At 38.4% G+C, this 27,744-nt stretch overlaps 3 protein-coding genes across 8 annotated transcripts in view; all 3 read right to left on the reverse strand.

Annotated features, from left to right (window-relative positions):
* The window catches only part of dennd2b (DENN domain containing 2B), a 75,952-nt gene extending 71,634 nt beyond the window's left edge, over window positions 1-4,318 (reverse strand). Inside the window, exon 1 of the mRNA XM_084404608.1 lies at window positions 4,213-4,318. The gene's annotated coding sequence lies outside the window, so the exon portion shown is untranslated. The remainder of the gene's footprint in view (window positions 1-4,212) is intronic.
* Window positions 4,319-4,830: 512 nt separating this feature from the next.
* On the reverse strand, window positions 4,831-7,305 carry tmem9b (TMEM9 domain family, member B). Its single transcript, XM_084404610.1, has 5 exons — window positions 6,862-7,305; window positions 6,465-6,556; window positions 6,245-6,353; window positions 6,011-6,145; window positions 4,831-5,803 (listed from the first exon to the last, which is right to left on the reverse strand). Exons 1-5 carry the CDS (start codon window positions 6,958-6,960, stop codon window positions 5,648-5,650), a joined length of 591 nt encoding a protein of 196 aa, XP_084260736.1. The 5' UTR covers window positions 6,961-7,305; the 3' UTR covers window positions 4,831-5,647.
* Window positions 7,306-7,777: 472 nt separating this feature from the next.
* scube2 (signal peptide, CUB domain, EGF-like 2) lies at window positions 7,778-27,727 on the reverse strand. Of its 6 annotated transcripts, none has more exons than XM_084403530.1 (23): window positions 27,488-27,707; window positions 27,000-27,122; window positions 26,564-26,689; window positions 26,199-26,333; window positions 24,556-24,678; window positions 24,337-24,453; window positions 23,365-23,454; window positions 22,679-22,795; window positions 20,567-20,689; window positions 20,051-20,167; window positions 19,753-19,875; window positions 19,322-19,438; window positions 19,149-19,238; window positions 17,827-17,931; window positions 17,025-17,186; window positions 16,568-16,774; window positions 12,722-12,892; window positions 11,400-11,567; window positions 9,800-9,961; window positions 9,485-9,682; window positions 9,148-9,300; window positions 8,984-9,063; window positions 7,778-8,775 (listed from the first exon to the last, which is right to left on the reverse strand). In XM_084403530.1, exons 1-23 carry the CDS (start codon window positions 27,573-27,575, stop codon window positions 8,629-8,631), a joined length of 3,042 nt encoding a protein of 1,013 aa, XP_084259656.1. In that variant the 5' UTR covers window positions 27,576-27,707; the 3' UTR covers window positions 7,778-8,628. The 6 variants fall into 6 exon arrangements, with proteins under 6 accessions (XP_084259656.1, XP_084259655.1, XP_084259654.1 ...); XM_084403529.1 differs by having other exon boundaries at window positions 19,322-19,435; window positions 24,556-24,681; XM_084403528.1 differs by having other exon boundaries at window positions 16,568-16,771; window positions 24,556-24,681.
* Between the last annotated feature and the right edge of the window lie 17 nt (window positions 27,728-27,744).

Consider the following 27,744-nt stretch of genomic DNA (forward strand, 5'->3'; position numbering starts at 1 on the left):
GCAACGGCTCAGGACCGTGTTCAAAATCGCGTCCGGTGTGTGATAAGCTGATAACGTTACCTCGAGTTGTCCTAGTTGTCGTGATAGCCACGGCTACATGCCAACCACAGAATTACCACGGCTAACGCTAGTCTCTACGTATTTTTTTTTAGCAAATGGTGATAAGCAACAGGGACATGGACACAGAAAAGTTTACATTACATAAACACTGAAAATACTCACTTACCTTGAATATAGATGAAGTTGCACCGATGAAGCACAGGCCAAAACGGATCGAGCGCGAAAGCGACGGTTATTTCAAACGACTGTTGTGAGAAAATTCCAGAACAACTGCGGGCGAGAGAGAGAGAGAAAGCCAACCCTATAACCCAGAACATGGGTTACTCTTTGAAAAATAACCCAGAAACCCAAACAACCCATGAATTGGGTCAAAATATTAGCCCTATAACCCAGAAAATGGTTACTCTCTGAAAAAATAACCCATAATTTTAACCCAACACAAATAACCCAGAAAATGGGTTGAAGAAATAACCCAGGAGTTTTTCGAGTGTAGGCTACCAATATTTTTCCCCACTGATGTATTAACGTTATTTAACTTATGCACGGCTATGCCTCTTTTTGTTGCACTAAATAAATATTTACACACAGTTATGTCAGTAGTTGATAACATTTCTAGCAGTGTCCTTCCGTGTCACATGTCTACAGCGGTTGAATGGATGATTTAATATTATGACATTTTGTACTCCAGCGGGGCCCATTTTCATGATGGGCAAACCCACAGGCTCGCCCTGAGAAAAGATAATGTGAAGAATAGTGTACTTGTCATAGTGAGCAACATTTATTGATTCATTTTCTTGCTGCTATGGGTTTAATTTTTACTGATTATTTAAAAAGCTTTATATAAATACAAATTCTGTGGAGTCATCCATGATTTACCATTATCCGTATGTTCCAGACATCTTCAGTTTCTCAGCAGCAGCGGACAAGCATAACACATTGCAAACAGCTGTCTAAACTGTGGTATGCAATCACATGTATGTGAAGTATAAGTTCGAGAACAAACAGACAAAGAACCTTTGAAAGCGTACTTGGGGACAAGACTGGAAAGAAGGCTACATTAAGTATAGAGTCACATTAACTTTGTATATTAGGTTTGTGACATTTTATTAAAAAACAGCTGTTGAGTGTCTGAAATTGACAGACAGTTGTCAAACTATCAAACAAAACTTCATCATATCTACAGAATAAACCAAGCCTGCCAACTTTTTTCACATTTTAGCTCTAAGTCAAATGTCAAATTTTGCGCAATCTGAATATCACTTTTTAAACTGATCCTCCAAGTTCTGTCAAAAGCCAGTCTAATATTAAAATTCCACTTTCAATAAGGTTTGATGCTTTAAAAGCAGTCTATGTTGGACTCAAAGTTGTGCAAATAAGCAACCTGCTGCCAAATAAGCAACCGCAATATAAGAAGCAGGGATCTGTGGTTGACAAAAGCTGTATGATGACAACATTCTCTGGAACCCTTTCAGATTGTACCAATACCTAATCAGAAACGTGGTATCTGGTGTGTTGAAACACACTGTGGGAGTTTTTCCTCAAATCTGTATTAAATTGTTGATTTAATAGCTCAGGGACAGTTACGCCACAGATCATCACTTCATTCGTTTCCAAAAACAGTCATTCACTCCAGGTGTTTTGAGAGGGAAATAATTCTAGTGTTGGGTCAGTCCAAATACTGAATTGGACCATGACTCTATAAGGAAATACAGAAATGTATTTTTGTTGCAAAACCTTCTGAAACTAGTGTTTCTACTGCAAAACCATATTATTATGAATAAGACAAAAGAAATTTGGTACACTGTATATTTGCCAAGGTCATATCTTAGCTTGTCATGCTATTCTCACGTTTCAAGCGAGCATTCACTATATTTAACCTTGCATCCTGATTTTTTTTCAAGAACACCATGAGGCCCAGACTAAACATCTCCCATGGTGGAGGATGCCTGTTACGGCGATCATGACACCAAAATATGTGGCTGGAAATGTTTGCTGGATATGGACTAATCTAAAAGCCAAACAGACCTTTTTCTAATCATTGCTGTTGTGTTGCAGCGTTGACCCAATCCAAACATAATGCATTCTCGATATGGTCCGAGCAGTTGGAACCACAAAACGAGGCAGATACCTTAACTTTGTTGTTTTGTGCAGAAAAAAAAATCCACAACTTCTCCAAAAATGACAATTCTGTTATCATTTACTCACCTTTCTTTCTTCTGCTGAACAAAAAAGAAGATATTTTGAAGAACATGGATAACCAAACAGTTGATAGACACCATTGACTTACAAAAACGCAGACATTCTTCAAAATATCTTTTTTTTTGTGTGTTCAGCAGAAGAAAGAAACTCATACAGGTTTGAAACTACTTGAGGGTGAGTAAATGATGACAGACTTTTCCTTTTTGGGTGAACTATCCCTTTAAGTGATTCAACCAAGGGTATAATACTAATGAATCATTCTGTTGATTTTTTAACTAATTTCTGATGGATTAATACTGCAAAGCACTTGCACCTTTCAACTATTATACAATGAGATTAACATGTTACATTGCCATGATGGAAAACATAATAACTATTTGGTTTCTAAGGTATTTCCTTATGTCTCTGTCTTTATTTTCAAATACTCCTACATTTCCAGTAGCAAGTCAATTACAAGTAAAAAGTCAAATTTACACCTGTTAAAGTAGTTATAAGAAACATTATGCCAGAGCTGTTAAATTGTTTCTCCTTCCTTGAACACATTTGTAAGGGCTTCATCATTAGTCATGTTCAACAAAACCCACAAAATCTCCAAAATACAACAGTATCCATTTGCAACAGCCCTGAAAGTTTAACACACCCTTACCGCAAAACATTCCTGTCACAATCATTCTGTTCAGGACTTTGAAAATACAAAGCAGAATATTGTAGTCTATATTAAATGTATACGAATAATGCCAATGCTCAGAATAAGTTAAAATGTTTTGTATTATGGGTCATTCTGTGACGGGAGCCATTAGTCCCCCATGTAACCTACATATGTGTAAAAATGAATATATATAGAGAGAGAGAGATTAGATAGATAAATTTTTTTTTTAATTGCATGACCTTGAGCACAAGCATGAAAAAAATTAAACTGTCAACATATTTACCATAAACTGTTATCTTTAATTGTATCCTAGCTAGCATATGCTAAAATGTATTATTATTTGCTATATTATAATTTAGCATATTTATTATTTTGATTGCCATAATAACACTTAAACATAATAGTAATATGTCTGACAAAATGTTTAAAAAAATGCACATTTTATACATAAACCATTGTTTTCTGAGTTTCTTGCAATGTTGCAGGAACAAAAATGACATTTTGAACAAGGACACACCAAAAAGAAACAATTGAGATCTGTCAAGGAACCATGATAAGGCAGAGGGAAAGGACAATCAAAGGCAGCCTCGAGGGAGGCAGAGACACAGAGAGAGGAACAGAGAGAGCTGCTGTGGCCCCGGGGGACAGACATACACACGTGATGGTGTTTTTTAAGTGTAAAAACAGTGAACTGTTGCTGTAAGGCTGAGGTCAGACTGAAAATGGAGATTTTACTAGCAGTAATAAGAGCAAAACTCAACCAATGAGCATAAAATAATTCATTTTGGGGAAAAAATCTGATCATTATCATAATGCTAACTGTGAAAACAACGATTCAGATGCGTCTATTCGTTTTCTTGGTGATTTTAGAAGGTTTAAGAGCGCCTCCTTGTTTCTGCTTCACAGTAAAACACCACAGAGGAGTTTATGAATCTCTCTAATGCACATGATGAAATATCCATTCTGATTAGTACTGTGCTCTCATAAGCGTGTGTATTAATAGCCGATATATCTGTTATGATGAAGGAAATTGTCTCAAAACACATTTGAGTCTCTTGTCAATTTGAATTGTTCACATCAAAACGCATGCCATCTTTTCTGTAATTTATGCTATTATTATAATTTTACTTTTCCCACTGTATTTGTTCTGTTATTGTGCTTTTCTTTATGTCTCTGCAGACTAGTTAGGTAATTTACAATCAGTTTTAGCATCCATTTCATCCATTTACAAAACAAGTAATTCAAAAGAGTTACGCACAGATGAAGCGAACATAAAGAAGGCAGCCAGATAAAGAAATCCATACCTTTTCTGGGTAAGTGACGCGTGCGTTGCCAAGGTTACCTTTTCACATATCCATGCTGTGAGTTTGCATAAGTTAGTTTTCAGTGTGAGTGCGCGCTGGATTGTCTGTCCCAGGACTTTTGGCTGGGAGGAGGAGGTAGCGCAGGAAATGATGAGAACCGTTGTTTTAGAAATGTGATATGCGTAGTCTGTGTAACGCTATTTCAATTTGTCTAGTTCGTTTATGAGGTAAATACTTTCGGTTAAAGTAATACGCTCAGCTTTTCAGCAAAACAGTTTAAATGAACGGTTCACCGTTTATTATTTTAAAAGTGGTGTATGAGTTCTTGCATATCTGGATGTAGTCAGTGAGTATATGAGAATTTTCCTAACATTAGTAACGTTACTAAAATAGCTTGCAGTTGACTCAATTTTATTATCCTTTTTAATACTAAAGATAACTGCGCGTTTAATAATAAATGAATCCAGGGCTAATGTAAAAAGACATTAAACAGCGAAAACAGCGCCTCCTGGGGATTAAAAGTACCATTACCATTACCCGAAACTGCGTCATTTGAGCAGCGGGTTTGCCAACGCTGATATGGCAGGAACAAAATGAGTCTGACGCAGGAAACCATAGTTCACCTATTAAGAGAACTGTAATGTAAATCAAAAGGTCAAAACAGCTCTCTCTGTTAAATCATGTACCTGAACATTTTCAATTATTATATATACACATATTAATGACAAAGAGTGTAATTCTGAAATCATCAAAGAATGTGCCATGGAAAATACTGACCGTCAAGAATGGTAAGAAAAAAAAAAAGGGAACATTTTTTACACCATCATGAATCAGGAACCTGAATCTACACAAAGCTAGAGAAGAACTGACCTGGGAAGTTAGTCATTAAATAGCATATTATTGGGGAACAATGACAAAACACATCCACTGATTATTATTTACAAATAATAGTTGACAGCAAACTGCAAGGTAAGAAAGAGAAGAGCGAGAGAGGGGAATTTTACTATGTACAATAAACTACTAAAGACTGGATATCAATATTTTGGGTTTAGTATCAATTCTGACATTTATATAAAAACATTTTGAGAATAAATGGATCAGCAAATTTGTTGAGGAAATTGGCACTTCTATCCCATCAAATTCGGTGTGACTGGACTGCAGTAGAAGTAAACTTTTTTTTTGTTGCTAAATTCAGAGTGCATGATTTCAAAATGCAGGAACACAGTGATAATTAATGCAAACAGTCTGTATAACAAGCAAGACTAATTAATAAACAAGGTTTTGTCGCATGCATTGGTCAAGACGACAAACCTACACACACCAAAAAGAGATGTACACACTGGGGTCACTGGGGTCTGCTCAGACATCATGGAGAAGACCCAGCCTTCAGCACAGTACCAGAACCAACATATAACAGTCCAGACTGTGAATGCTTTTAGCTGAGAACCACGTGACGGTCGAAGACGGACTTGCGCTGTTCTTGGACCTGCCTCCTCCAGCGCTGCTGAGCATGCTCTACTTTGTTGAGCATGTTGGAGCGAGAGCGAGAACGGGAGAGCACGTCATGGGCATTGGCGAAGGGCTGTTGGTCCTTTTAACAAAAGAGTGCAATGTTATCACATTATTTCTACTTTATACCATATGCCTATAATTAAAAACACAACCCCCCAGTTTCACAGACAAGGCTTAAGCCTTGTCCTGGACTAAAATGCATGTTTGAGTTGTTTGGACATTTACAAGATTACATTTACAACTTAAATGTAATCTTGTATCCATACAGAAGTAACAAAACACTTACCCCAACATCGTCCTCACTCTGAATGAGCTGTGAATGGCCAAACAGCCTTCTCTTCAAAATAGGCTCCAGCAGTGTCAGATAGACCATATACAACAGCAGAAGGCCCAGAATAGATAGATATATTATAATAGTGACCTGTAAAAAAAAAAAAAAAAAAAGGTGAAAGATGATTATTTAGCTAATATTTAAACAAATTTGAATATTGTATCTATCATATAAAGACATTGAACATACTTTGATGGTTCCAGAGCTCCTTTCCTCATATTTGCATTCACAACGTAAACAGTAAGCCTCCACATCCTTGCCTTCAACAGGCATCGGCTCCACCACATGAAGGCAATTGCTGTGCAAATGAACGAATATATTTGAGGCGTTATGGATCAATAGGTAGTCATGGAGTTAATTATTTACAAAAAGTATTGTAGTCTCTTATTAAGCCTAGTAAATAATTTACCAGTCCTTCAAGGAAACGTTTTGATTGTAGATTTGCCCATCAATCTCCTTATAGGGTGGACAGATACATTTGCACCTGATGTCTTCTGAATTCTGAGAAAAGTGATAACAGATACACAAGCTTATATATTTACACCAATGAATGACATGAAACCAACTAGCTGCTACTGGCGCAGTCAGTCTAACGTTACCATACTTCTGTAAGTTTGGAAATCATTTGACATGGTTTGCAATCAGAAAGTGTTGATTTCCGATTCCGAATTTATCACGCTTTTAATGGGCAGAAACATTGAAACATGCTAACGGCTAGTTAGCTCTGCCAACAAAACAATATGATCCCAACAACAAAATGAATTTCGTTAATATATTAAAATACAGTGATACATGTCCTAATTTACCTTAGCTTCTGATGTTTGTGCATATAATATCAGCAGAAAACACACTAGCGATGAAAACGTCAACATATTGACAGCGCATCTTGGGGTCACTCGATTCATCTTTTTCGCTTCCGCTTAAGACAATGTTGTCAAATAATGAAGAGAGATTTCACAGAATAACGAGGAAATATTCCTTTAGTAACGTATACAATGGCTAGAAGACTTTTGGTCCAATTAAACGTCAACAAAACAAAGCTTGAGGGCTGGACTCTGTCTGACACATCAGCTGACCATCAGCAGCCGGTCCGCGCATTACCACTTTCCTCCGGAAACATGTGAGTGGGAACCATTCTTCCGTACCATACATAGACAGCATATAAACGGTATCATACAGCGCTGGCAGCGGCAGGCCGCAGCGCCCCTTCCGGTGGCATCCCCATTCCCAGATGTTACCGGAAGTTGTCTGACACAGCCAGGTGTCACGGTCTTGTCTGGCAGTTGCCAGAGTTCGTGCCAGATGCCACAGGAGATTGTCGCCGTTTCTGCTGTTTACTCGGTAAAAACGACACTGTTTTTAAAGACTTGATGGTGCATTCACATCTTTCCATAAAACACTCATATCATCATGTTACGTTAGTCAGGTGTTACCTGAATGACGCCTCTGTGGTCATGACCCAGTACCAAGGATAAAGGGGTCATGAATTGAGAAATCAAATGGCAAATATATTTTTTTCTTTTTTCTTCAAACTGCATTAGCTACAAAAGAAAAATAAATTAATCACTGATCCTGAAATATTATATTAGATATGATTAAAAACAATAATTAACAAAGAAAAGTCTGATCTCACCAAGAACCCCTGAAGTGTGTGCTGTGTGCCCCATTTGTATATCACTGATATAGGCTACTTCTGTGCATTTTAAACAACATATATATTTTGAGTGTATTTCTTTATTTACATGTTAGATGTACAACCATAAAAATATAAACATTTAATTTACTCTGCACGTTATCAATGGGTAATCAATCCTACATCTAGAGCCTCTTAATCCAAAAATCAGTTTGGGTGATGGAAGTGTGAACAAAGTGAATGAAGAGGAAAAATTGATAACTGATATATCAAATGACCATAATGTCTACTGAAAATATTGTGTATACGTGATGTTTCTTATTGGAGACAAATGAAGAATACATAATATGAGATGTATGAGGAAGGCTACAATGCAAACAAAGAATACAATGCAGTAACATGAGAGCTGATGCTGATTTTTTTACATAATGTACAACACATTCAATCTCGCAAAAAAAAAAAAAAAAAGAGACTTTAACTGCTTTAACTTCCACTACATCCTTAGTAGTGCTCTGAAGTTTCTAAATAAGCTGGTCAAACATTTTCACAAATTTTTGTGTGAAATGACCTATAATATATAACAAGCAATCTAGTTGCTCTTCTTTTTTTATGACTAATTTCGGCTGTGATTAACATGTTTCGGTAACAGTCACTTCTGGGGGATGAAGGAATGAAACAGGAAGGAACTTTTTCTTCAAAGGTGGCGTCTCATGTTGTAATTGTAGAAGGGCATTCACTGGAAAAACAGTTCATTTTCTTCAGGAGAAAAATGTTCCAATGACTTATTTTGGAAAGTTTCTCATGAGCTCTCTTCTCGTCAGGTCCAAGAAGTTGTCTTGAATCTCAAATATGCAGCCAGCCAAGAACATTCAGGAATATTTGTTCCAGGGCAGTCATTTCAAATTTGGCTGGAGCGCCAAATATTCATTCTGTACAAAATTCAGGGCCGTAGAAATCTCAAAACTTTGGAGCGGAGGAATCTGATAAATGATTTGGGAAACATTTCTCTAGACTCTTGTGCAGTGTAGTTGAAGAAGTTTTGTGGATGGGCCAGGACATCAAACAGGGCCTTCATTAGCTTCTTGTCCTGTAAAGGTAATTAGAAAACATAAATGAACTTTGAGCCAAATACAAAAGCACAGTATTTTCCCATCTTCCACATGGTGGCACTATTGCCTCTTTTTTGACTACATGGACCTGGAATGGCAAACCTCTTGATTATTATTTATAATCAAGTTGTAATAAGAGACCTGTTCAAAATAAAGTTGCTTGTTTAAATGAACTGTACACTATACCTTAAGAATTTCTTGATGATTCTCAGAGGCATATAATCTTCCATCCCTAACAATGTCTTCAATGAGCTCCTGGTAGTCCTCTAAGAAGCATATTAACACAGCATATAAATACTCAACATGAATACTTATCATACAATAAAAAATGTCAGTAATACAGTTCTCACCATCATACGTCACATAAGGCACTTGGAAGCCTTTTCCACTGTTTCCTTCGTTGGAGTGAAACTGGACCCAGAGTTTCTTTGAACGGGAGGTGAAAGCGATGGGTCGCTCGTACGTCTGGCACGTTTCATAAGTCGTCACTGAGTTGGGCAGAGCTGTGGGAACAGTAAAGAAACTTCTAAAGACCTCTGAAGTGGCTTATTCGAGCCCCAAGAGATGAAGGAGAGCCCTAATGAGCCCATCGATGCATCTCCTCCCCCCATTTCCTCACATGTGTATTCACAATCACCCTGCTGAGCCGATGCATTCAACACCAGATCACAGCCCTGCAACACTCACAGCTCTTTCGCATGACCAAATAGTCCCCACACTCGTCTTCAATGGGAAGGTAGATCTCGGGTACCACGACGAGGATTCTGCGCTTGGGGGGAGGGATGATGGTCCAGGTGCACTCGATGTTGGCCGGGTAGTTGCCGGGGTAGTTGGGGGATTCGATATAGCCGGTGTATTCTCCCAACTCTCCTCCACAGTGTCTGTCTGGCAACAACAAATCATACGACTTAGATGGGACTATAGAGAGAATGAATAAAAATAAATTTGTAATAGAAATAGGGAGGCTTCATTAAAAGGATAACCTTTGTGAATTTTGCTTACTTTTGCACTGCATAATGTTTGTGGATCCGTCAAAATCAGTGGTAGTGTTTCCAGGGCAGGCAATGCAGTAGTTTTGGCCGAACTCCATCTGATAGGTTCCAATGGGGCAACGGATACAGCGGTGGGTGCTGGTATTGTAGTAATGCCCTGGGGAGCACTGAACTGTAAGGACAACATGGATTATTTTTCTTAAATCAGTATTTGTGTGGAATCTTGAATGTGACACAACATCTGCAAAGAACATTACACAGTGTCCTAACAAGATACGACGCCACGACACGACAAAAGGTATTCTGTGTTAATCAGAGTTTTTGTCCTAACCAGCCATAGTACAGAAATGATCATCTCAGGCACTGTTTATGGACTTTATTTAATGTTCAAAATGACAAAAGAAGATCAGCACACACAAAATAAGCCAAAAGCTCCCATGAATTTTTATATTTAAATGAACTTTTGTAATTTTTTTTTTTTTTTTTTAGCTACTTTTGGATCTGCAAGGAGTTTGTTCATTCATCTGGTTTGGACTGGTGTTTGGCACAACGCTTTTCCGTTCTCTTTATTTAATGTTAGTTTGAGTATCATTTTGTGTGACCTTTATAGCCATACTGCAAGCGACAATGGAAAATTCACCTCAGATCTTGAAAATAAATGAAAGGAAACAAGAATGTAACTCAATGTGAACAAACAAGTGTATTCTATGACAGATTGTTTCAGTCACTCAGTATGTATTTTTTTAATAATGTTAAAATGGTGTAATATTTATGAACTATATTATGCACTTATTAATATCGTTAAAAGAGCTGTGCGCTTGCAGAGAGACTCCGCCGACACACTCTTCTGTTTGATTTTTTATTATTTTCGTTGTGTCTCAAATGTGCTTGTCGCTGGAATCTTACCGCATTGCGTCTGGTTAGGACACAGTGTTACAAAAGCAGGGTATTGCCTAAAAATGTATAAAGCCTAGTGTAGGTGTCCCAGCCTGACCAGTTAAAAAAAGTGCTGCAAAGCCCACTAAAACCAGCCAACAAACCAGTTGGGAGACCAGCTTAGGCTGGTTTAAGCCTGGTTTTCAGCAGAAAAGTTACATCTAAGATGTAAGAATTTCTTTTTTGAAAGAAATGAACTTTTTCTTCAGCAAGGATGCATGAAATTGATCAGTAAGGACATTTATAATGTTCAAATTTCAAATTTTGAAAAAATGAATCATGTTTCCACAAAAATATTAAGCAGCACAACTGTAATAAGAAATTTTAATAATAAGAAGAAATGTTAATAAGAACAATAATAAGAAATGTTTCTTGAGCAGCAATGCAACATATTAGAATGATTTCTGATGGATCATGTGACACTGAAGACTGGAGTAATGATGCTGAAAATTCAGCTTTGATCACAGGAATAAATTACATTTTAAAATACATTAAAATAGAAAGCAGTTATTTATAATTGTTATTTTACTGTATTTAAAAAAATAAAAAAATAATTGCAGCCTTGGTGAGCATAAGAGACTCCTTTAAAAATGTTTTTTTTTTTAATAATTACATTTACCTGTTTTACATTAAACTGAGTAACTCAGAAGACATTAGGAATGAATTCTTCTCACCTTTGGTCTCACAATTCTGAAAGGACACAGCACCATCATATTTGGTTGTGAGGCTTCCTCCACATGGGAAACAGGATGTGCGGCCAACCTCAGGCTGATAGGTGCCTTGTGGGCAGGGCAGACATGGCACAAAGCCATCATGGGAGAACTGACCAGGACGGCACTGACCTAGGATCAGAAAAATGTTAAGAAAATGCCAGACAAACCAAGTTGAGTACTTTATCGCCTTCCAAAGAAAGCAAAGTACAATGATGTCATGCAAGTTCATTATCTAAGAAAGTGCAGGCCTCCCCTCATCCCTCTAGTGACCACAATAAATCGGCTGCCACTGAGAAGAACCCTAATAGCCCCTTCTGTTGTGTCTATGAGCAGAAAGCAGAAGATGGCATCTGAACCGCAAGCTGCCTTTGATGACTATGTTTGAGGAACAGAAACACGGTGGTTCCTTTTTTCTTTACACATTAGACTGATCTGGAATTCTTTGTTGGTGTGAATGAAACAGACATTTGAGGATTTGCAGGACTGCATGAGATGGCCCCTCCCAACACACTCACAATCACAAAACTGAACTCAAGCTCAACAAACCATGAGCCTGTGAGATTGTTATCATTACAGGTAAGCTTCCTGCCAACTGCATAAACAAAAAACAGGACGTGATTCATACTCTCCCTTTTCAACCTTAAAAATCTTCACCAATCTGTATATGACATCTCTGAGGTTAAATACCATGATGAAAAGTGGTACATCTTATACAATGATGATGCAAATAAATATTTTAATTTAATATTATTTTTCTAATATAGACTGTGCCTGTGAATGACATAAATCCTCCATTTTTAAGATAATCTCTGGTCTAATGACTCTGACTGCTTAATACGACTTAATATGCAGGAGGGCCTCTACAAGGTCAAATGCCATGCATAGGTCAAATAACATGAATTAACAATAAGCAATTGTATTAACTAACATTAACAAACATTAATAAATACTACAGCAAATGTGTTGCTCATTATTAGTTACTTAGTTAGTTAATACATAACTAACATTAACTTTTTGACCTTATTGTAAAGTGTTACCAAGTACCAGTACATGAATGATAGCATACAGCTGCCACATTTCTCTTTTAAGTAACATATGGATTGATTTATTGATATATTTATAGCTGGCAAACGTCAATCCTTGCTGCATTGCTGTATTACTTGTTAAAACCAATAAACAGATTCTTAAAAAAAAATTGACAGACATTAACCTTAATGGAAATGTGTAATAGCAGAAAGGCTATAGACTTGTTTGTTCATGAGCAAGTCTCTGTGAAGTCTCACCTCCACACTCCGAGATGTTGCGTGCTCCTGCGGATCTTGGGATTCCCCTGCCCTCGGGTCCTGGGCACACGTCGCATGACACCTGCCCCTCTTCATCTTGGTATGTCCCAGGGGGGCAAAGAAAACACCTCCCTTGCTCTCCATCATAGTATGTGCCAACAGCACATTTGACTAGCACAGAGAAAACTCAGAAATTAGATGAAACAGAGACTAAACTTGGAACACAAAAGAGGGCCTCACATCAAGCAGCTAAAGAAGCACTGCAAATCGACCTGAAGCAGCTATGCCAAAAATTCAAACAAATAAGAGAACTGAGCCTTTCCACAGCTGCCTGATCCCCCACATCAAACGGCCCCCACACGCATACACAATCCCTCACCTTACTGAACATGCTCAAAGGGAATATTACCTCGCATAAACCTATGATGTCTGATTAAAGGGAGCGGAACAAAGTCTTTTTAATGTTCACTTTATAAACTGCTCTGATTTATAGCGATGGTTTGAAAAGTGTTTTGCACACACTTAGCCTTAAAATAAGCCACTGACTGGTACAGTTCAGTCCTTTAACCAAGTAAGTATGGCAATTTAGAAATGTTCCTTTCATCTCAGTGTCTCTATGCAAACATTCAACTGACAGTGTTCGGGAGAATTTAGACAAACCTCTTACTCCTGAGATTTTATGGTAATGATGCCCAATTCCACAAAGGTTGAACAGCATGCCAATTATGTGTGCCTCAGCAAATTGCCCGATTTTCCAAGAGAAGAAGAAAATGTAATTCTCTCAAGAGCAGTTCATTTTTTTCCTCTCTTTTGTTAATCCTGAATGACCATGAGGAGCCACCGTCACATTGTCCCGGCTTTTATTTGACAGAGCGACGGAGTAAGAGAGAGGAGAGGAAGAGTTGAGAGATGGAGAGAAAGAGAGAGAGAGAGAGAGAGAGAGAAAAAAACCTTTAAGCCTTTCAAATGCAAAGCGATGATTCTATTGAATCCTCGAATTGATGGTTCCAAAGAGGTTTAAAGGACCTTTCACCTCTATTCAAGTCCCCCGGCTTTTGCCCATTTGATGACATAGGCAAACACTATGGTATCACAGTGGTAAGGAGCTGAACCCAATAAAAGAGGTCAGGATTGTGAATCCCCCCATTCAGAGGAGTCCAATCGCTCCTTGCGCCTATGAGGCAGGGGCCCAAACAGCTGATGCTAATTGATTCCCATGGTGTCGCTGAAGTCAATTCTCTTGAGCCGCTCACTGGCTGGGGTCGCACAGAGTGGCCCTGCCTAAGGAGGAATTTGGCACTTAAACTGCTTGCTTTAATAAACAGCCCCCCTCCACACACACACCACAAAAACAAACAAGCAAACAATAACTTAGAACATTTAAGGACAGGAGTGGAAAGCGGCAGCTAAGGGGGCAAACTTATGCAAACGCCTCCTTATGCGACCGTTTAGCTTTGCTGTTCATCTAGAGTTCACCATTGTGTGTTTTAGTAATGTCTAACTAATGGATTACATGTCCAAACCCTTTCAAATGTATGTGTGTTTATATACATGTATGTCTTTAAATATATGTGTGTTTTAAGCGAATTAGCCTTATAATACAAGCTATTTTGAACAATGTTTTTGTCCATACAGTGAAAGTCAATGGGGTCCAAAAATGGGGGGGGGGGGGGGGGGGGGGCTTTATATTTTAAAATATCTTCCTTTTTATTCCACAGAAGAAAGAAAGTAATAAAGTTTTGGAATGACATCAGGGTGAGTAAATGATGACAGAATTTTAATTATTGGGTGAACCATCCCTTTAATTAGGAAGAATACGTTCTCTTCACTCAAGCAAATGTAGGTCTGCAAAGCGGTGAAGAAGTGTTGAAGCACAGACTTTCCACCCTCACTCCAGGAGCTTGAACAAGCCCCACTGGGATTTACAATGGAGTGGGCAAACTGAAAAGGCTAAACTACACTTAGTGAAGCGAGCCAGTGGGGGAGGCCAGAACAGGGAAGAAAAAATATAGCCCTTTTTAGAGCTCGATTTAAGCTGGCACTTGGACACTGCATGTCTGTGTACCTTAATTGTATGCCTGTTTTACTGAAAATAGCAAAACGTACAATCCCATATTCAGCGTGGATTCAATTAATTACTTATTGGCAAGCGTGTACATTTCACTTGGCATTGCTTTCGAAATATGTTAAATGAGTTGTAGACGTGTAGCTTGGATCCTTAAAATGGTGCAATCCGACTTAGGTGAGAGGTTTTTATTTCTTTTAGTTGGACTTGTGGGACTTGTGATTTGTAAAACGATGAGGGGGGAGCTGGTCAATGGTCATGAATTTTCTCACTTCACTCCTCTCCATTACCATTCACCAGTGGAGAATTAACCCACTCCAGTTATAATGGACCAAACAATCAAAACCCACCCCTTAAGGCAAAGAAGAGAGAGAACCACTGCACTCCCTAAACTCCCTAAAATAGACAGGTAGAGAGAGACAGAAGTTATGTGGACAGTTACTAACGTTCAAAAGGGTGGGGTCTGTAATGTTTTTGAAAGAAGGTCACCAAAACTGCATATCTTTCTGACTATGCTATGTTAGCCACTTGACAAAATAGTGTTGTCTCTGGGGTATGGAACAAACATAAAAATAAATCAAGAAAACAAGAGATTCAAACAATCAGACTAACCATGTTGAAATAGCCTATACAACAATGATTAGTTTTCTGATGATAAAGGTATCTAAACAGTTGCTCACCTGTCAAATAAAACACATAATATATTAAAGTGTCTTTGGTGTTTACACGGTTTCTACAGAAGTAAAACCAGAAATCGAGGGTAACGTCGTGGATATGACGCCATTGACAGGAGACGCAATGACACGGGCAGTTACACTAATTAAATTTACACTTGATTTCTCTGGATTTAAAAGTTGGAAACATTTGGGATAATATAAGTAAACACGTCAATAAAATATATAATATTGTTCAAGTGTTTTTTAATCCAAACCTCTTACATATTCTGCCTTGAATGCATCCTTGCTGAATAAAAGTACATTTTAAAAAATCTTACTGACCCAAACTTTTATACCCCAATAACTTGAAATCATTTAAGATCATATCACAAGATCATATAAAGATCTTATGACTATTAAGTCTCTAAAGCTATGAAAGAGTAGGCAATAACAGACTGTTATAAAGAAGTCTTTGAAAAAGCTGAGAGCCTTTGGTTGTCTGCACTACTGCTGAAACTGAGCCTGTAAAAGATAATGGACTTTTCCACCATAAAAGAAGACAAACAACCTCAGCAATACTGTCCCCTTAAAAAGACATCTTTGAAAGGGCCTTATGTCAAAGACAATGAAGGCAATAAGATAATGTTCAACACAATGAGTCCTCCAGACAAAGAGTTTGCTACTCCTCACATACAGACCCTTTGAGATGTTTATTCTAGAGGCCTAAGAAAATGGATGCCAAGTTGAACATGTACTGTACCGAGCTGATCTGAAGTACGCCTGCCACAACCTTCACAACATGTAGTCGACTTGGAACAGCATTCAGCTGTAAGAGCCAACAGCAGCCTTCTGTTTCCCAGTCTTGCCTCTTTAATAAAGCTCATGCCAACTCTCTCTCACCATACGTATTATACTACATAACACCTAATACATCTATATCAGTTATCTGGCCTGTAATCCACTTCTACAATATAACAGTTGAAACACTATTTGAAATAATGTCAGATTTAACTGATTCATTCCAACAAGACATAAACAGTGACCTGGAGCACAACCAATATGTAAAGTGAATAATATAATACATATCGGAATCTTAACAAATATTAATTTGAACTGTCCACTCACCACATTTCTTGTCCAGCAGAATCTGCCCGGTGCCGCAGTGATCTGGTGGGTCAGCGGGTCGGACCAGTTTCTTGGCCAGCTCGTACTCCGACCCAGCAAAGTGCAGGTGAAACTGCTCCCGGTTAATGGACTTTCGAAGAGTGCGGATAGTCTTCCTAAGTCGCTTCTCAGAGCGCCGCCGAACACATGCCAGGTCACAGCCCTCTGCTGAGAGAAACATTGGATACCATATCTTGTCCACAACAAAATACACACATAGAGTGCACACAAACGTCCATATGAGCTCATTGTCCACTATTTAATACAGAACCCACTTCCATCTTAAACCAGGAGATACTTTCACCTGTTGGCTTGTTTTAGTAACAGTGACAGGAGCAAGAAGAGGGTGAGATGCGAGCAGGCAGTGAGAGGCCTAAGGTTTCTACTGAAACATACACATGCAGTGCACGAAACCAACCTGTTACCTCCTCCAGGTTCACATCCAGCTCAAACTGGGCAGTAATGGAGGATCCTTCCTCCTCACCAGCCTTCCGCCCATGGCGACTACGTTGCTGTCTGCTTGAAGAGGCACAGTGCAGGCTAACAAAGCTGAACTGGACATTCTCGGTGGCTCTTTTATCTGAGTAAATAGATTTTAAAGACTTAATGGATTTAGTGGATCCAAAATGTAAAAGCACTTAGCTCTGGTTTTCTTTTGTCATAAAAATCGAAATATTTATTTTCCTTTTGCTTCGCTTCTCAGTATGGATAACAGTGCAGAAAGAATCAAACAAGAGTGGATGAGGGGGAAAAAAACTATTTTAAGTTCTGGTCTTTCACTGAAGGGGAGTCTTTCAGACTCTCAGACCCTGAGTCTGATCAGGAGGTCAGTGTGATTGATGGTCTGGGTAAGACTCTATTGAAAGGCATGCCATGGCTAATTTCATTTAGCTCTTTCGAACACTGCTGGACAATGAGTACCAGCAAGACTAGATTCTAGCATGAACTTTCCCCTCACATCCACCGAATGACACTGACAAGTATCAAATCAGTTTTTCCATTTATAAATGGTAAAATATATAGTATGAATATAAAATAATAATATATAAACATTTCAGTGTCTGGCTTGCTGCATCACTCACTTACTTTTTATTTCCACTTGGTCTACTTAGAGAGGAAATAAAAAGAAAGTGACAGATGCAGTCATGTCACAGTGTTTCATTTATAGGGAGGCTTTAGATTTCGGCTTAATGCCTGTGCAAACGCTACGTGGCCAGTACCTGACAGGGTGGTTTTGAAGGTCTGTGCAAGATTTTCCTGACTCCGCTTCAGATTGCACTTCCCCTGTCCAGATTTAAATGTAGCAATGGCTTTGATTCCTGAACCTGTAACAGGAAAGATCACTGTGACTTTTACACTTGGCACATTCATCATTTGGGAACAGTGTTGCTATTAGGCCCTTTTCAGCACTCATATAGTCTTCACTGGTACATTTCTGGTAAATTACCGTTAAATTACAGTTAATAGATCATTTGTGAACAGGACCTTTTCAAAATACCGTTAAATCAGTTTTGCCAATTTCCCGGTATGAGAAGTATTACCAGTAAATCACTGGTATGATGCTGTGCGAGAACAAAGAATGAAGATTACCGGTGTGAGCATATACGAGGTCTGAACAAGTTTACTTTGGGTCAGTCATAAAGCTCTGTTGTGCTGTTTATGATAATTACTTTTAATTGTTTTTCTATTTAAACATGCGCTAAACAAACGATGCGGTTCTGCATATACTATTACGTACTATAATAACTGCTGTACTATAGTAACTATTATAGGCCTCGTATTCTGTGTATGCCTCGTCGTGTCCTTACACCTGTCACTCGGAAGTAAAAAAAAAAAAACTGAAATGAAACTAAAGCGCTTCTCATCCAGGTGGATGAAGAAAACAGCTCAACGTTTAAAGGTCATTTCTGATGATTGACATCACAGAGTTTACCGGTATTTTAGTACTGATCTTACCGATAAAAAGACTTTCTGTGTACCGCACATTTGTGTATTTACCGGAAAAGTCATTCAGGTTATTTTACGGTAATTTACCAGGACTGCTGTGTGCAAGGGGCTATTGTTAACTAAAGCTAAAACGAAAACTATTAAAATATTAAATGTTATACTATTAAATATTATATGAAAACCTTAAAATAAAATAAAATAAGTTTAAGCTGAAGTACTAAAATTAATAAATTACTATAAATAAGTCAAGCTAAATAGAAATGGAAAAACTATAGCTTTTAAAATAAATATAAAAAATTAAAATAAAATTAAAATATTGAAAAAAAAAACACTAATAAAAAATGACAAAAGACGATTACAAAATTAATAAAAAAATTAGATTTTTTAGATTAGATTAGACAAATGAAACTGAAAATATAAAATAAAAGCTAATTCAAAATATTAACAATACTAACAATACTATATATTATGCTGTATATAAATCATGCTAAAACAACACTAATAGATTATTCTAAATTCATATAATAATACTTTATCTTTTAAACAATAACATAAAGAATGAAGCTGAAGACATTTGGAAGAGTTCAAACCCTACCTGGGCAATATGACCCGTTCCTGTTCCGTTGTCCTCCTACGTGGCACGGCAGGGGCATGCCACAGGTCACCGTGTATGAATCTTCAGCTCCTACATGTGAAGGTGAAGGTGTCAGAGAAACTCCACGCAAACTCCACAAAGATCTCAACAAATCTACATGTTGGAATACTTACCACTGCTGATATGAACCTGCGACTGGCAGGTCAGGTAGCAGAGCTCACCCCCTCCCTGCTTACTGCAGTTGAGAGTGGGCCTGGCAGGTGGCGGCACTAGTGGAGAGTCCTCTGCTTCTGAATGTGAAAATCACAATGCTTAAAAGTGGAGATATGGTATACATGCTGAGAAGGGAGGTGGACGGAATGCGTTAGAGAGAAAGATCAGAAAGCTCAACAATGCAGTACATTCAAGATGAGAAAAATGAATGTACAAGGGCACATTTGAGATTTGAGTTTGGTCAGCAATAGCATAGACAGAAAGAGCCAGATAGAGAAACTCAAAAGTATCTCCTGCTTTTAACTCCCAGAGATGAAGAACTGATTTCCATCTAAGCCAACACCATCAGATATAGAATCCCAGCATTCAGAATCACTCAGGCTCATCTTACCGATACAGTCTTTCTTGTTCCAGTGCAGCTTGTAACCAGCATGACAGTGGCACTCAAAGCTTCCCATGGTGTTCTCACAGGTGTGCTCACATCCTCCATTGTTCAAACTACACTCGTTTATGTCTGAGAATGGAGGAATCAACAAACACAACAGATTTCTATTAAGACGGTTTCAGGTAAACAATTCCTATAGTTGCACTTCCACCGTAATATTTCCGTGAGATTCGCCAAAAATCAATAAAACTGTATCATGAACCTTTGATATATATATTTTTTTAATAGCTGTTTGAATCCTCACCTCCACAATGGGCAAGCCCATAGAGAGTGTAGCCCTTGTTGCAAACACACTGGAAGCTACCAGGTGAATTTACACAAGTGTGGTCGCACGTCCTCTCAAAAAAGCACTCGTCGATATCTGTAATCAAGCCAAAATTCACTTAAATGGCAAATTACACAGCATCTAAATCAAGCACACTCTCATTTCCTGTTCAAAGGCTCAATATTCAGTTTGAAAGAAATCAATCAAGGCTCTTTTATTAATAACAGGGAGAAGTACTTTATTAATAACAATTGTATCAAGGACAGGGAGTTGTCTGTGTGCTTAAACGAAATGTATTCTTTTAGAGTAGAGTGTTATACTCTTAGTCTGCATTAAGGATCTTCAAAGGAATCTTGCAAGTCGATACTGGCACCCTTCAAGAGACTCCCACCCTGTCTTATCGCCGAGCCGAGTTACAAACACAGATACTAACACCAACCCCCACGCTGCTTCTCTATGTTCTGTTGGACCCATAGCAAAAGAAAAGTGTCCTACCCTGGCATGAACGCTCGTCCGTCAGCAGCTTGAAGCCCTTTCGACAGCTACATTCAAAGCTGCCAATGGTGTTCCTGCAGTAGTGGTCACAGCCGCCGTTATGAAGTTCACACTCATCAATGTCTGAGAGACAGAGAAGGACCAAATCACACTGCAGAACATAGATGGACTGATCAGCTATAGGGTGAATCTCACAAAACCAGTCAAAAGTATTATCTGTGACATTATCATAAAAAATTTGATAGTGCTTAAATTGCATATAATATAATTTCGTGCTCAAATCTCTTTTGGTGTTCCGCAGGGCTCTATTTTAGGTCCTCTTCTTTTTGCCTTGCTTCCACTTGGTCGTATTATTCATAAACAACTTATTGTATAATTTCTATGCTGATGACACTCAGCTTTATCTTCCAATTAAATTTAACAACTGTTCTCTGTCTAATCTGTTTGCCTGTCTTCAATTCATTAAATGCTGGATGGACACACATTTTTTACATTTAAATAGGGATAAAACTGAAATAATAATTTTTGGCCCAATTTTTGCTAATCAGCTTGGTCCCCTCTCTTCTAATCTGTGCTACTGTGTTACCAACTGTGCTACCTTGGTGTTATTTTCGATCCCACATTGTCGTTTGATAAGCAGATCAGTGCTGTGGTGAAAAGTAGTTTCTTCCAGTTAAGATCAATTGCTAGAATCAAGAAGATGCTTTCTAAGAAGGACCTTGAAACTGTAATTCATGTTTTTATCACATCAAGGTTAGATTACTGTAATTCACTTTATTTGGGTTTGCCTAAATCATATTTGGAACGATTGTAATTGGTGCAAAATGCAGCAGCCAGATTACTGACTGGCACTAGAAAACGTGCACATATTACTCCTGTACTTGCCTCTCTACACTGGCTACCGGTCAAGTACCGTATTGATTTTAAAATGTTGCTCTTTGTTTTTAAAGCTCTACATGGATGTGCTCCCCAGTATATTTGTAATCTATGTTTTGTAAAACTAAAGGCGACCAGGCATTTTCTGTGGCTGTCCAAGGCTCTGGAATAGTCTTTCCTATCACAGAAGATCTTCCCCTTCTATTTCTATGTTTAAATCCTCTTTGAAGACTTGTTTTTATTCTTTGTTTTAATTCTGTTTGAGGGTGCAATTGGTTTTCAGATATTTAATTATGTTTTAAGTTTGTTTTTACAGCACTTTAGTTTCAACATTTAATCTCTAAAGATAATTTACATCTGTCAAGGCAAGGCTGAATTTTCAGCAGCCCTTACTTCAGGCTTCAGCATTATGATTTGGTGCTCAAGTAACATTTCTTATTATTATCAATGGTGAAAGCAGTTTAATATTTTTGTGGAAATCATAAAACATAAATAAATATTCCTTTCATCATCTATATATTACTTCAATCATTGTAATATGTTGATTTGGTGCTCAAGAAACATTTTATATTATAATGAATGAAAACAGTGCTGCTTAATATTTTTGTGTAAACTTCGATTTATTTTCATGATTCTATGATCAATAGAAACTTCAAAAAACATCCTTTATATGTGTAACGATCACCAGTGAGAGTGCCCGGGATTACCATTAGAGGACAATCACCACACATCCACAGACTCCATTCCCCATAATCCTTTGCCCAGACCATCATCCATTATCACATTCACCTGTGTCTCATTACCTTGTTTAGCTCACCCCATATAAGCCTGGTTTTCTCATTCATTCTCTGCGAAGTCTTGTTTAGTGTTTGTACTGCAGTTCTGAGCGTGCTTGTATCTTGTTTCTCCCGTGTCCTGGTTAACTTGATTCTCTGCCTGTTTCCTTGGATTTCTCTCTTTGCCTCAGCCCTTATCTGTTATTGTTTGGATTGCTTGTTTGCGTATGACCCTTGCCTGGATTTGGATTACGTCTTTGGATTATCCTCTGTTCAATAAATACTGCATTTGGCTCCTCAATCTTTGTGTCTCAGAGCAGTACGTAACAAAGATGATAAATGTATTTCTGTCACTTTTGATCAATTTAATGTGACCCTTTAAAAAACAATGGGACTGTTGTGAGATTCAGCCTAAAGCAACTAAAATATGTGTGTAAATGTGAAAAATGTTGATTCAGACCTTTGCAGGATTTGACGTCAGGTTGGAGAGTAAATCCCACTGGGCAGCTGCAGCGAACACCTGTGGATGTGTCCTTACAGGTGCTGTCACAGCCTCCGTTATTCACCGCACATGTCTCTGAAGAGCAAATGAAAGAGAGACGCAACAAGTTACAAAGGGCAGGACTGAGAAATAAATCCTCAGATTGATCAGAGACGTAAATCTGTCATTGCAAGATCAATCAGTTCATTAATATTTAAACAGTCTGTGCAAAGAAGTTGTCATACTCCACAGATGTAGAAGGCCAAGGACAAAGAGGCCATATGCAGTGCGTTGTGTAAATATGAGCTGGCAGAGACAAATACAACACTCAGCACTGTACGATAAACATCCCCAGTCCCTGTCTCTCTCTGCATGAGAGAAAAACATGTGAAATGTACCACTCTATCACCAGTACATATTTTACAAGAGAGAAATCAGAGGTGGTGAAGTGTGGGTCCCCAGTCATTTCACAGTTTACCTAAAAAACTGTGGAATGCTCAGCCTGGCCGGGCTATGCACTTCTAAATATATGCACTATAGGTTAACACACAATACTTCTCGCTTTTCTCTAAAAGCACAGACATATTTAACCCCATGTCACTGGATGAAACTGCATACTTTAAATTTATTTGATTAGGTATGGATTGTTGGAGGTAGAATTTTACCCATGAGCAGTCGACGCTTGACTCGTTTGTCCACCTCGGCCAAGGACGTGGCATTGTGATCCGGGGTGGTGGGGGCCGTTTCATCCCTTTCTGAAAAAACGAAAGTTGAAAACAATATTGTCTCTAGACTGTTACAAAGTTACAGTGCCAGGTAACCTTAAAAAAGCTTTCTAGAAATGGTCAAAATAATTTTATATGATAACAACCTGATTAATCAACCTACACCAATAAAAGTTTGTTTATGATTGCCAGGTCTGGAAGAAATATGTAGCAGCTGCATAGTTTCTCTTTTTATGATGCTACCTACATATAATCAATATTCTACACATAAGGGCATAACTCATTTTATAAACAATTGCATATAAATAAAACCCCTTTGAAAATACACAAATCAGCCAATAAATTGCCTGTAAGATCTTACCTTAAAGTAAAAAAATACTGAATAATACTTAAGAAAAGACGCATTTAAAGCAGTAGACTGTTTATCACATTTGCAGTCATGTTTTCCACTCTGGGATCACACAATCATCCAGTGCAATCTAACCAAAATAGCAACCACACTGATAAGCACACCTTTTAATAAACCAAAAACATCTATAACAGCAACCAATCCCAGGCAGAGAGACCTCCGTGACTTCTTGACTCTGTCATAACCATTGTGGCGTTGTGTTGTAGTGTTTGCAGATAAATACAGATAGTCATGTTCAAAATCATGGACAAGGCCGACAGAATGGAGAGACAGAGAGACAACGATAACTGCAGACCCCACACACACAGCCCAGCCCGCAGGCTCCAGCTGTACTTCCTCGTTATCAGATAAAGCGTGTGTTTGTGTCTGAATGAGAGATCTCTATCACCACCTTTGCACATAAGTGAATCAAATATGGATCAGCTTAAAATACTTGCCAAGAGATCATCGTAAATTCTAGCTGGAGAAGTGGGTTGGGACAAAAGCTAGTAAAGCAGCCTTACCTACACAGGTTCTGCCATCTGCGTGCAGCGTGTACCTGACGTGACACCTGCAGATGGGCCCCTGCTCTGTGTCTTCACAGATGTGCTGGCAGCCCCCGTTGCCATGGTTACAGGTCACTATGCAACAGAACACAAATAGCATCACATCAACAGCTCCAGTGAGTTGTCCTGTGGTATTTCTCAGCTCAACGGTGGGTCAGAAATGTGAGTCACACTTACGGATGCAGCCCCGCTGGTTCTTGGCCAGTTCAAAGCCCGGCCGGCACTCACAGGCGACGCCACCTTTGGGTGTCTCCTTACAGATGTGAGCACAGCCGTGTTCCTTATTCATGCAGCTCATGCCTTCTGTGAAGAAGAGATACAGTCAAAGAGCCTGCAACACTTATTTTTTTAAATTTAAGAGAAATATTCTGGGATAAATTCAAATTAAGCTTGGTGGCGTTCTGTCGATTACCGCAGAAAATAATTTTGACTCAACCTTCAGTCACTATTTAATAAAATACTCCTTTAATGGCATATTGATTGGATATTTCACCATGAAAATTCTGTCATCATTTACTCACCCTCATGTTGTTCCAAACCTGTATGACTTTCTCTCTTCTGCAGAACACAAAAGAAGATATTTTGAAGAACACTGGTAACCAAACTATTTTGGCAACCATTGACTTCCATAGTATGGACAAAAACAAAACAAAAAGACATTTCTCAAAATATCTTCTTTTATGAAATAAAGAAAGTCATAGAGGTTTGGAAAGACATGAGGGTGAGTAAATGATAGATTTTATTTTATTTTTGGGTAACCGATCCCTTTAACATCACATCTCTGCTCTATTTGCTTTAATGAAACAAATATAATACATAATAAAATAATTCCATTTTGCCAGCTGTAAAACCAACCGTAGGCAGATGAAATAAATAAATAATTATATATAAATAAATAAAATCCAATGAGTATAATATAAAATGTAAGGCCAAATGTATTGGTTACGTAATACATCCCTAATTAAATGAATACCTACAGTACATTAGTTAATCTTTACATTCCTAATCAGTATAAGAGAGGAAATCATTATTATTATTATATTTAATATTACCTGTTGTTAAAACTCTCATCAAATTCAACGACATTTAATGCCACACAACCTGACCTGACATCAATAGCAGGTCTATGGGTCAGTGTAGAGGGCCTTTCCTCCCATTCACCCTGCAGCTCAGTGGATGTGCTGACAGGATTTAGCAAGTTTACCCAGAGAAAGCAAATGGGGTGGAAAGCCTTGCAAACCTTAGCTCAATTTACTGAGGGGAAAACAATACTCGCCGCTGAGAAGCTACAGACACATAAAAAGGTTTTTTTATTCTCATCTATGACACAGGCCACAAAGCCCTGAGTGTTGCAGTTATTAACTTGTTTTGTTCCTCTGAACATGGGGCTCCCTTTCCCACAGCATGGGCCCTTTGGAACTGAACCGCTGTAGATAATGCCCCGGAGAGGGAACCCAACTTAAAAGCTGTCATTCGCCTTTGTGCTGTCAATCATGATCTTATGTGAGAACATTTAGAAATTAGGTTGGCTTTCCTTTGCATTTACCCCTTACTTAGCGCACTGACATCTCTGCAAATACACACTCCACTAAACAACACAAGCCTCTCATGATGCACTTTTGACATCCAAGTTCGTGACAAACCCGAATGAAATGAAAGAACACGAAATGTCCATCAGACTGAGATTTTCTTGAATCGAGTTCACATCACATATAGAGAAGATAAATACAGATGAATACACTCTGATACCTTGATTGTTCAATGTGATAGTGAACATGGTAGACTGAGCCATTAAAGGTTTGTTAAAAGCAGCGGCTCACCCACGGAGCGATGGATGCATGTGTGTTGATTGTCACTCAGGAAAAAGCCTTCCTTGCAGCGGCACTCATAGCTTCCCATGGTGTTGACACATACATGCTGACAGCCACCATTGTTGAAGACACATTCATCCACATCTAGAGACAGAGTATGTTAAAGCATCGCAAAACACCACGCTTCCAAATAACTCAATAACTTTGGCAAAGTCAATTGGTCAAAGTCATAAGACTGGGTTATGTGGATATTGCAAGTAGCCTGTCTGTTCCAAAACACTTGTAGTATGTAGTGAGAATAACTCATCCCGTGCGATCATTAACCTTTACCCCTCGCACATGTATATGTGATTTCTTGGTGGATTTCTACTTACCGAGACAGTTGTGTCCATCATGTGCCAAATGAAACCCATCAAGGCAAGTACAGCGGTAATTGCCGGGTATGTTGTTACATTCGTGTACACAGCCACCATTGTATTCCAGATCACATTCATCAATGTCTAGGAAATGGAACAGAAATCAAGGCTGACCAGTGTTTGCAATTTCTGCATTTTAGGGGCACTGCCCTTCCCTTCCGATACAACTTTTAAAATGTTGAGAAAGCAATTTGAAAGAAAGGAAACATGAACGTCCTCCTTTAAATTAAAATACAACACAGTTGCATACTCATTACTCCAAAAACAAACTATTTAAATACTCAGTTGCATACTGTGTTTACAGCACATGAACAATCATTTTTAAAAAATGAGGTTTTCTAGATTACAGGTCTAGTTCACTGTCTGTTAAACTGAAGAGAAAGGGAGCTGTTACCTTCACAGTGTTTCCCGTCCCCTTTAAAGCCTGTTTTACAAGTGCACTTGTACGAAGTTGGGGTATTTTGACAAATAGCATCAATGTGACAGGCATCACTTCCCTCTGCACATTGATCTGAATCTGTGTATCACAAATGTAGTAACATGAGACTTTACAGTAAGCATTGCTCACTTATTACATTAATGTTTCCTTAGCAGTGTGATAATGAACTGCTAAATGTTTAATCATATGTGGAGTTGCTTGTAAATAAACGTTGTAATTTTTCTGACTGCAGTGATTACAGTAACATGTGTAAAACACAAACACATCATGTAAAGTGTTACGCAAAAAAAAATGAAATGAAATGTCAGGAAAACCATTAACACATATTCTAAAATGTGTGTTTTAGTGCTGAAGTAAAAGTAAAGAAACAGGGTATCAAAACAAGGGGAGGTAAACAAGTTGCGTGTTTACAGCATCGCGTGTAACAAAGTGAAGACTCTTACCAGTGTTGTGAAGAAGTGCGGCGCTTTGGCGAGTATTTAACAAGAGCATAAACAAACAGAGGAGCCGTGCAGTCCAAACAGCTCCCATGGTGATCAGTTCAGAGTTTGGAGTCGAACTCAATAACACGCATTTACTCAAACACGAGTATCCCACTCATTTTCATCCGCACTTTGTCAGTGGCTTCGCGCTTGTGAGCGCTTCAACAGAAGATGTGTGCAAGAGAGTGAGCGCGCGCCCGTGTGCGTGTGTGTGTGTG

This window comes from Rutilus rutilus, assembly GCF_951802725.1.
Source record: "Rutilus rutilus genome assembly, chromosome: 3".
NCBI lineage: Eukaryota > Metazoa > Chordata > Actinopteri > Cypriniformes > Leuciscidae > Rutilus > Rutilus rutilus.

Coding starts and splice junctions, on each gene's coding strand:
- tmem9b (XM_084404610.1), bottom strand. CDS start 6,960: ATGAATCGAGTGACCCCAAGATGCGCTGTCAATATGTTGACGTTTTCA. Junction 6,354..6,464: donor AACGTTTCCTTGAAGGACTG/GTAAATTATTTA, acceptor TCATTTGCACAG/CAATTGCCTTCATGTGGTGG. Junction 6,146..6,244: donor GGAGCTCTGGAACCATCAAA/GTATGTTCAATG, acceptor TTTTTTTTACAG/GTCACTATTATAATATATCT.
- scube2 (XM_084403527.1), bottom strand. CDS start 27,575: ATGGGAGCTGTTTGGACTGCACGGCTCCTCTGTTTGTTTATGCTCTTG. Junction 23,455..24,336: donor AGATGGCAGAACCTGTGTAG/GTAAGGCTGCTT, acceptor TCGTTTTTTCAG/AAAGGGATGAAACGGCCCCC. Junction 22,796..23,364: donor CAAGCGTCGACTGCTCATGG/GTAAAATTCTAC, acceptor TTTGCTCTTCAG/AGACATGTGCGGTGAATAAC.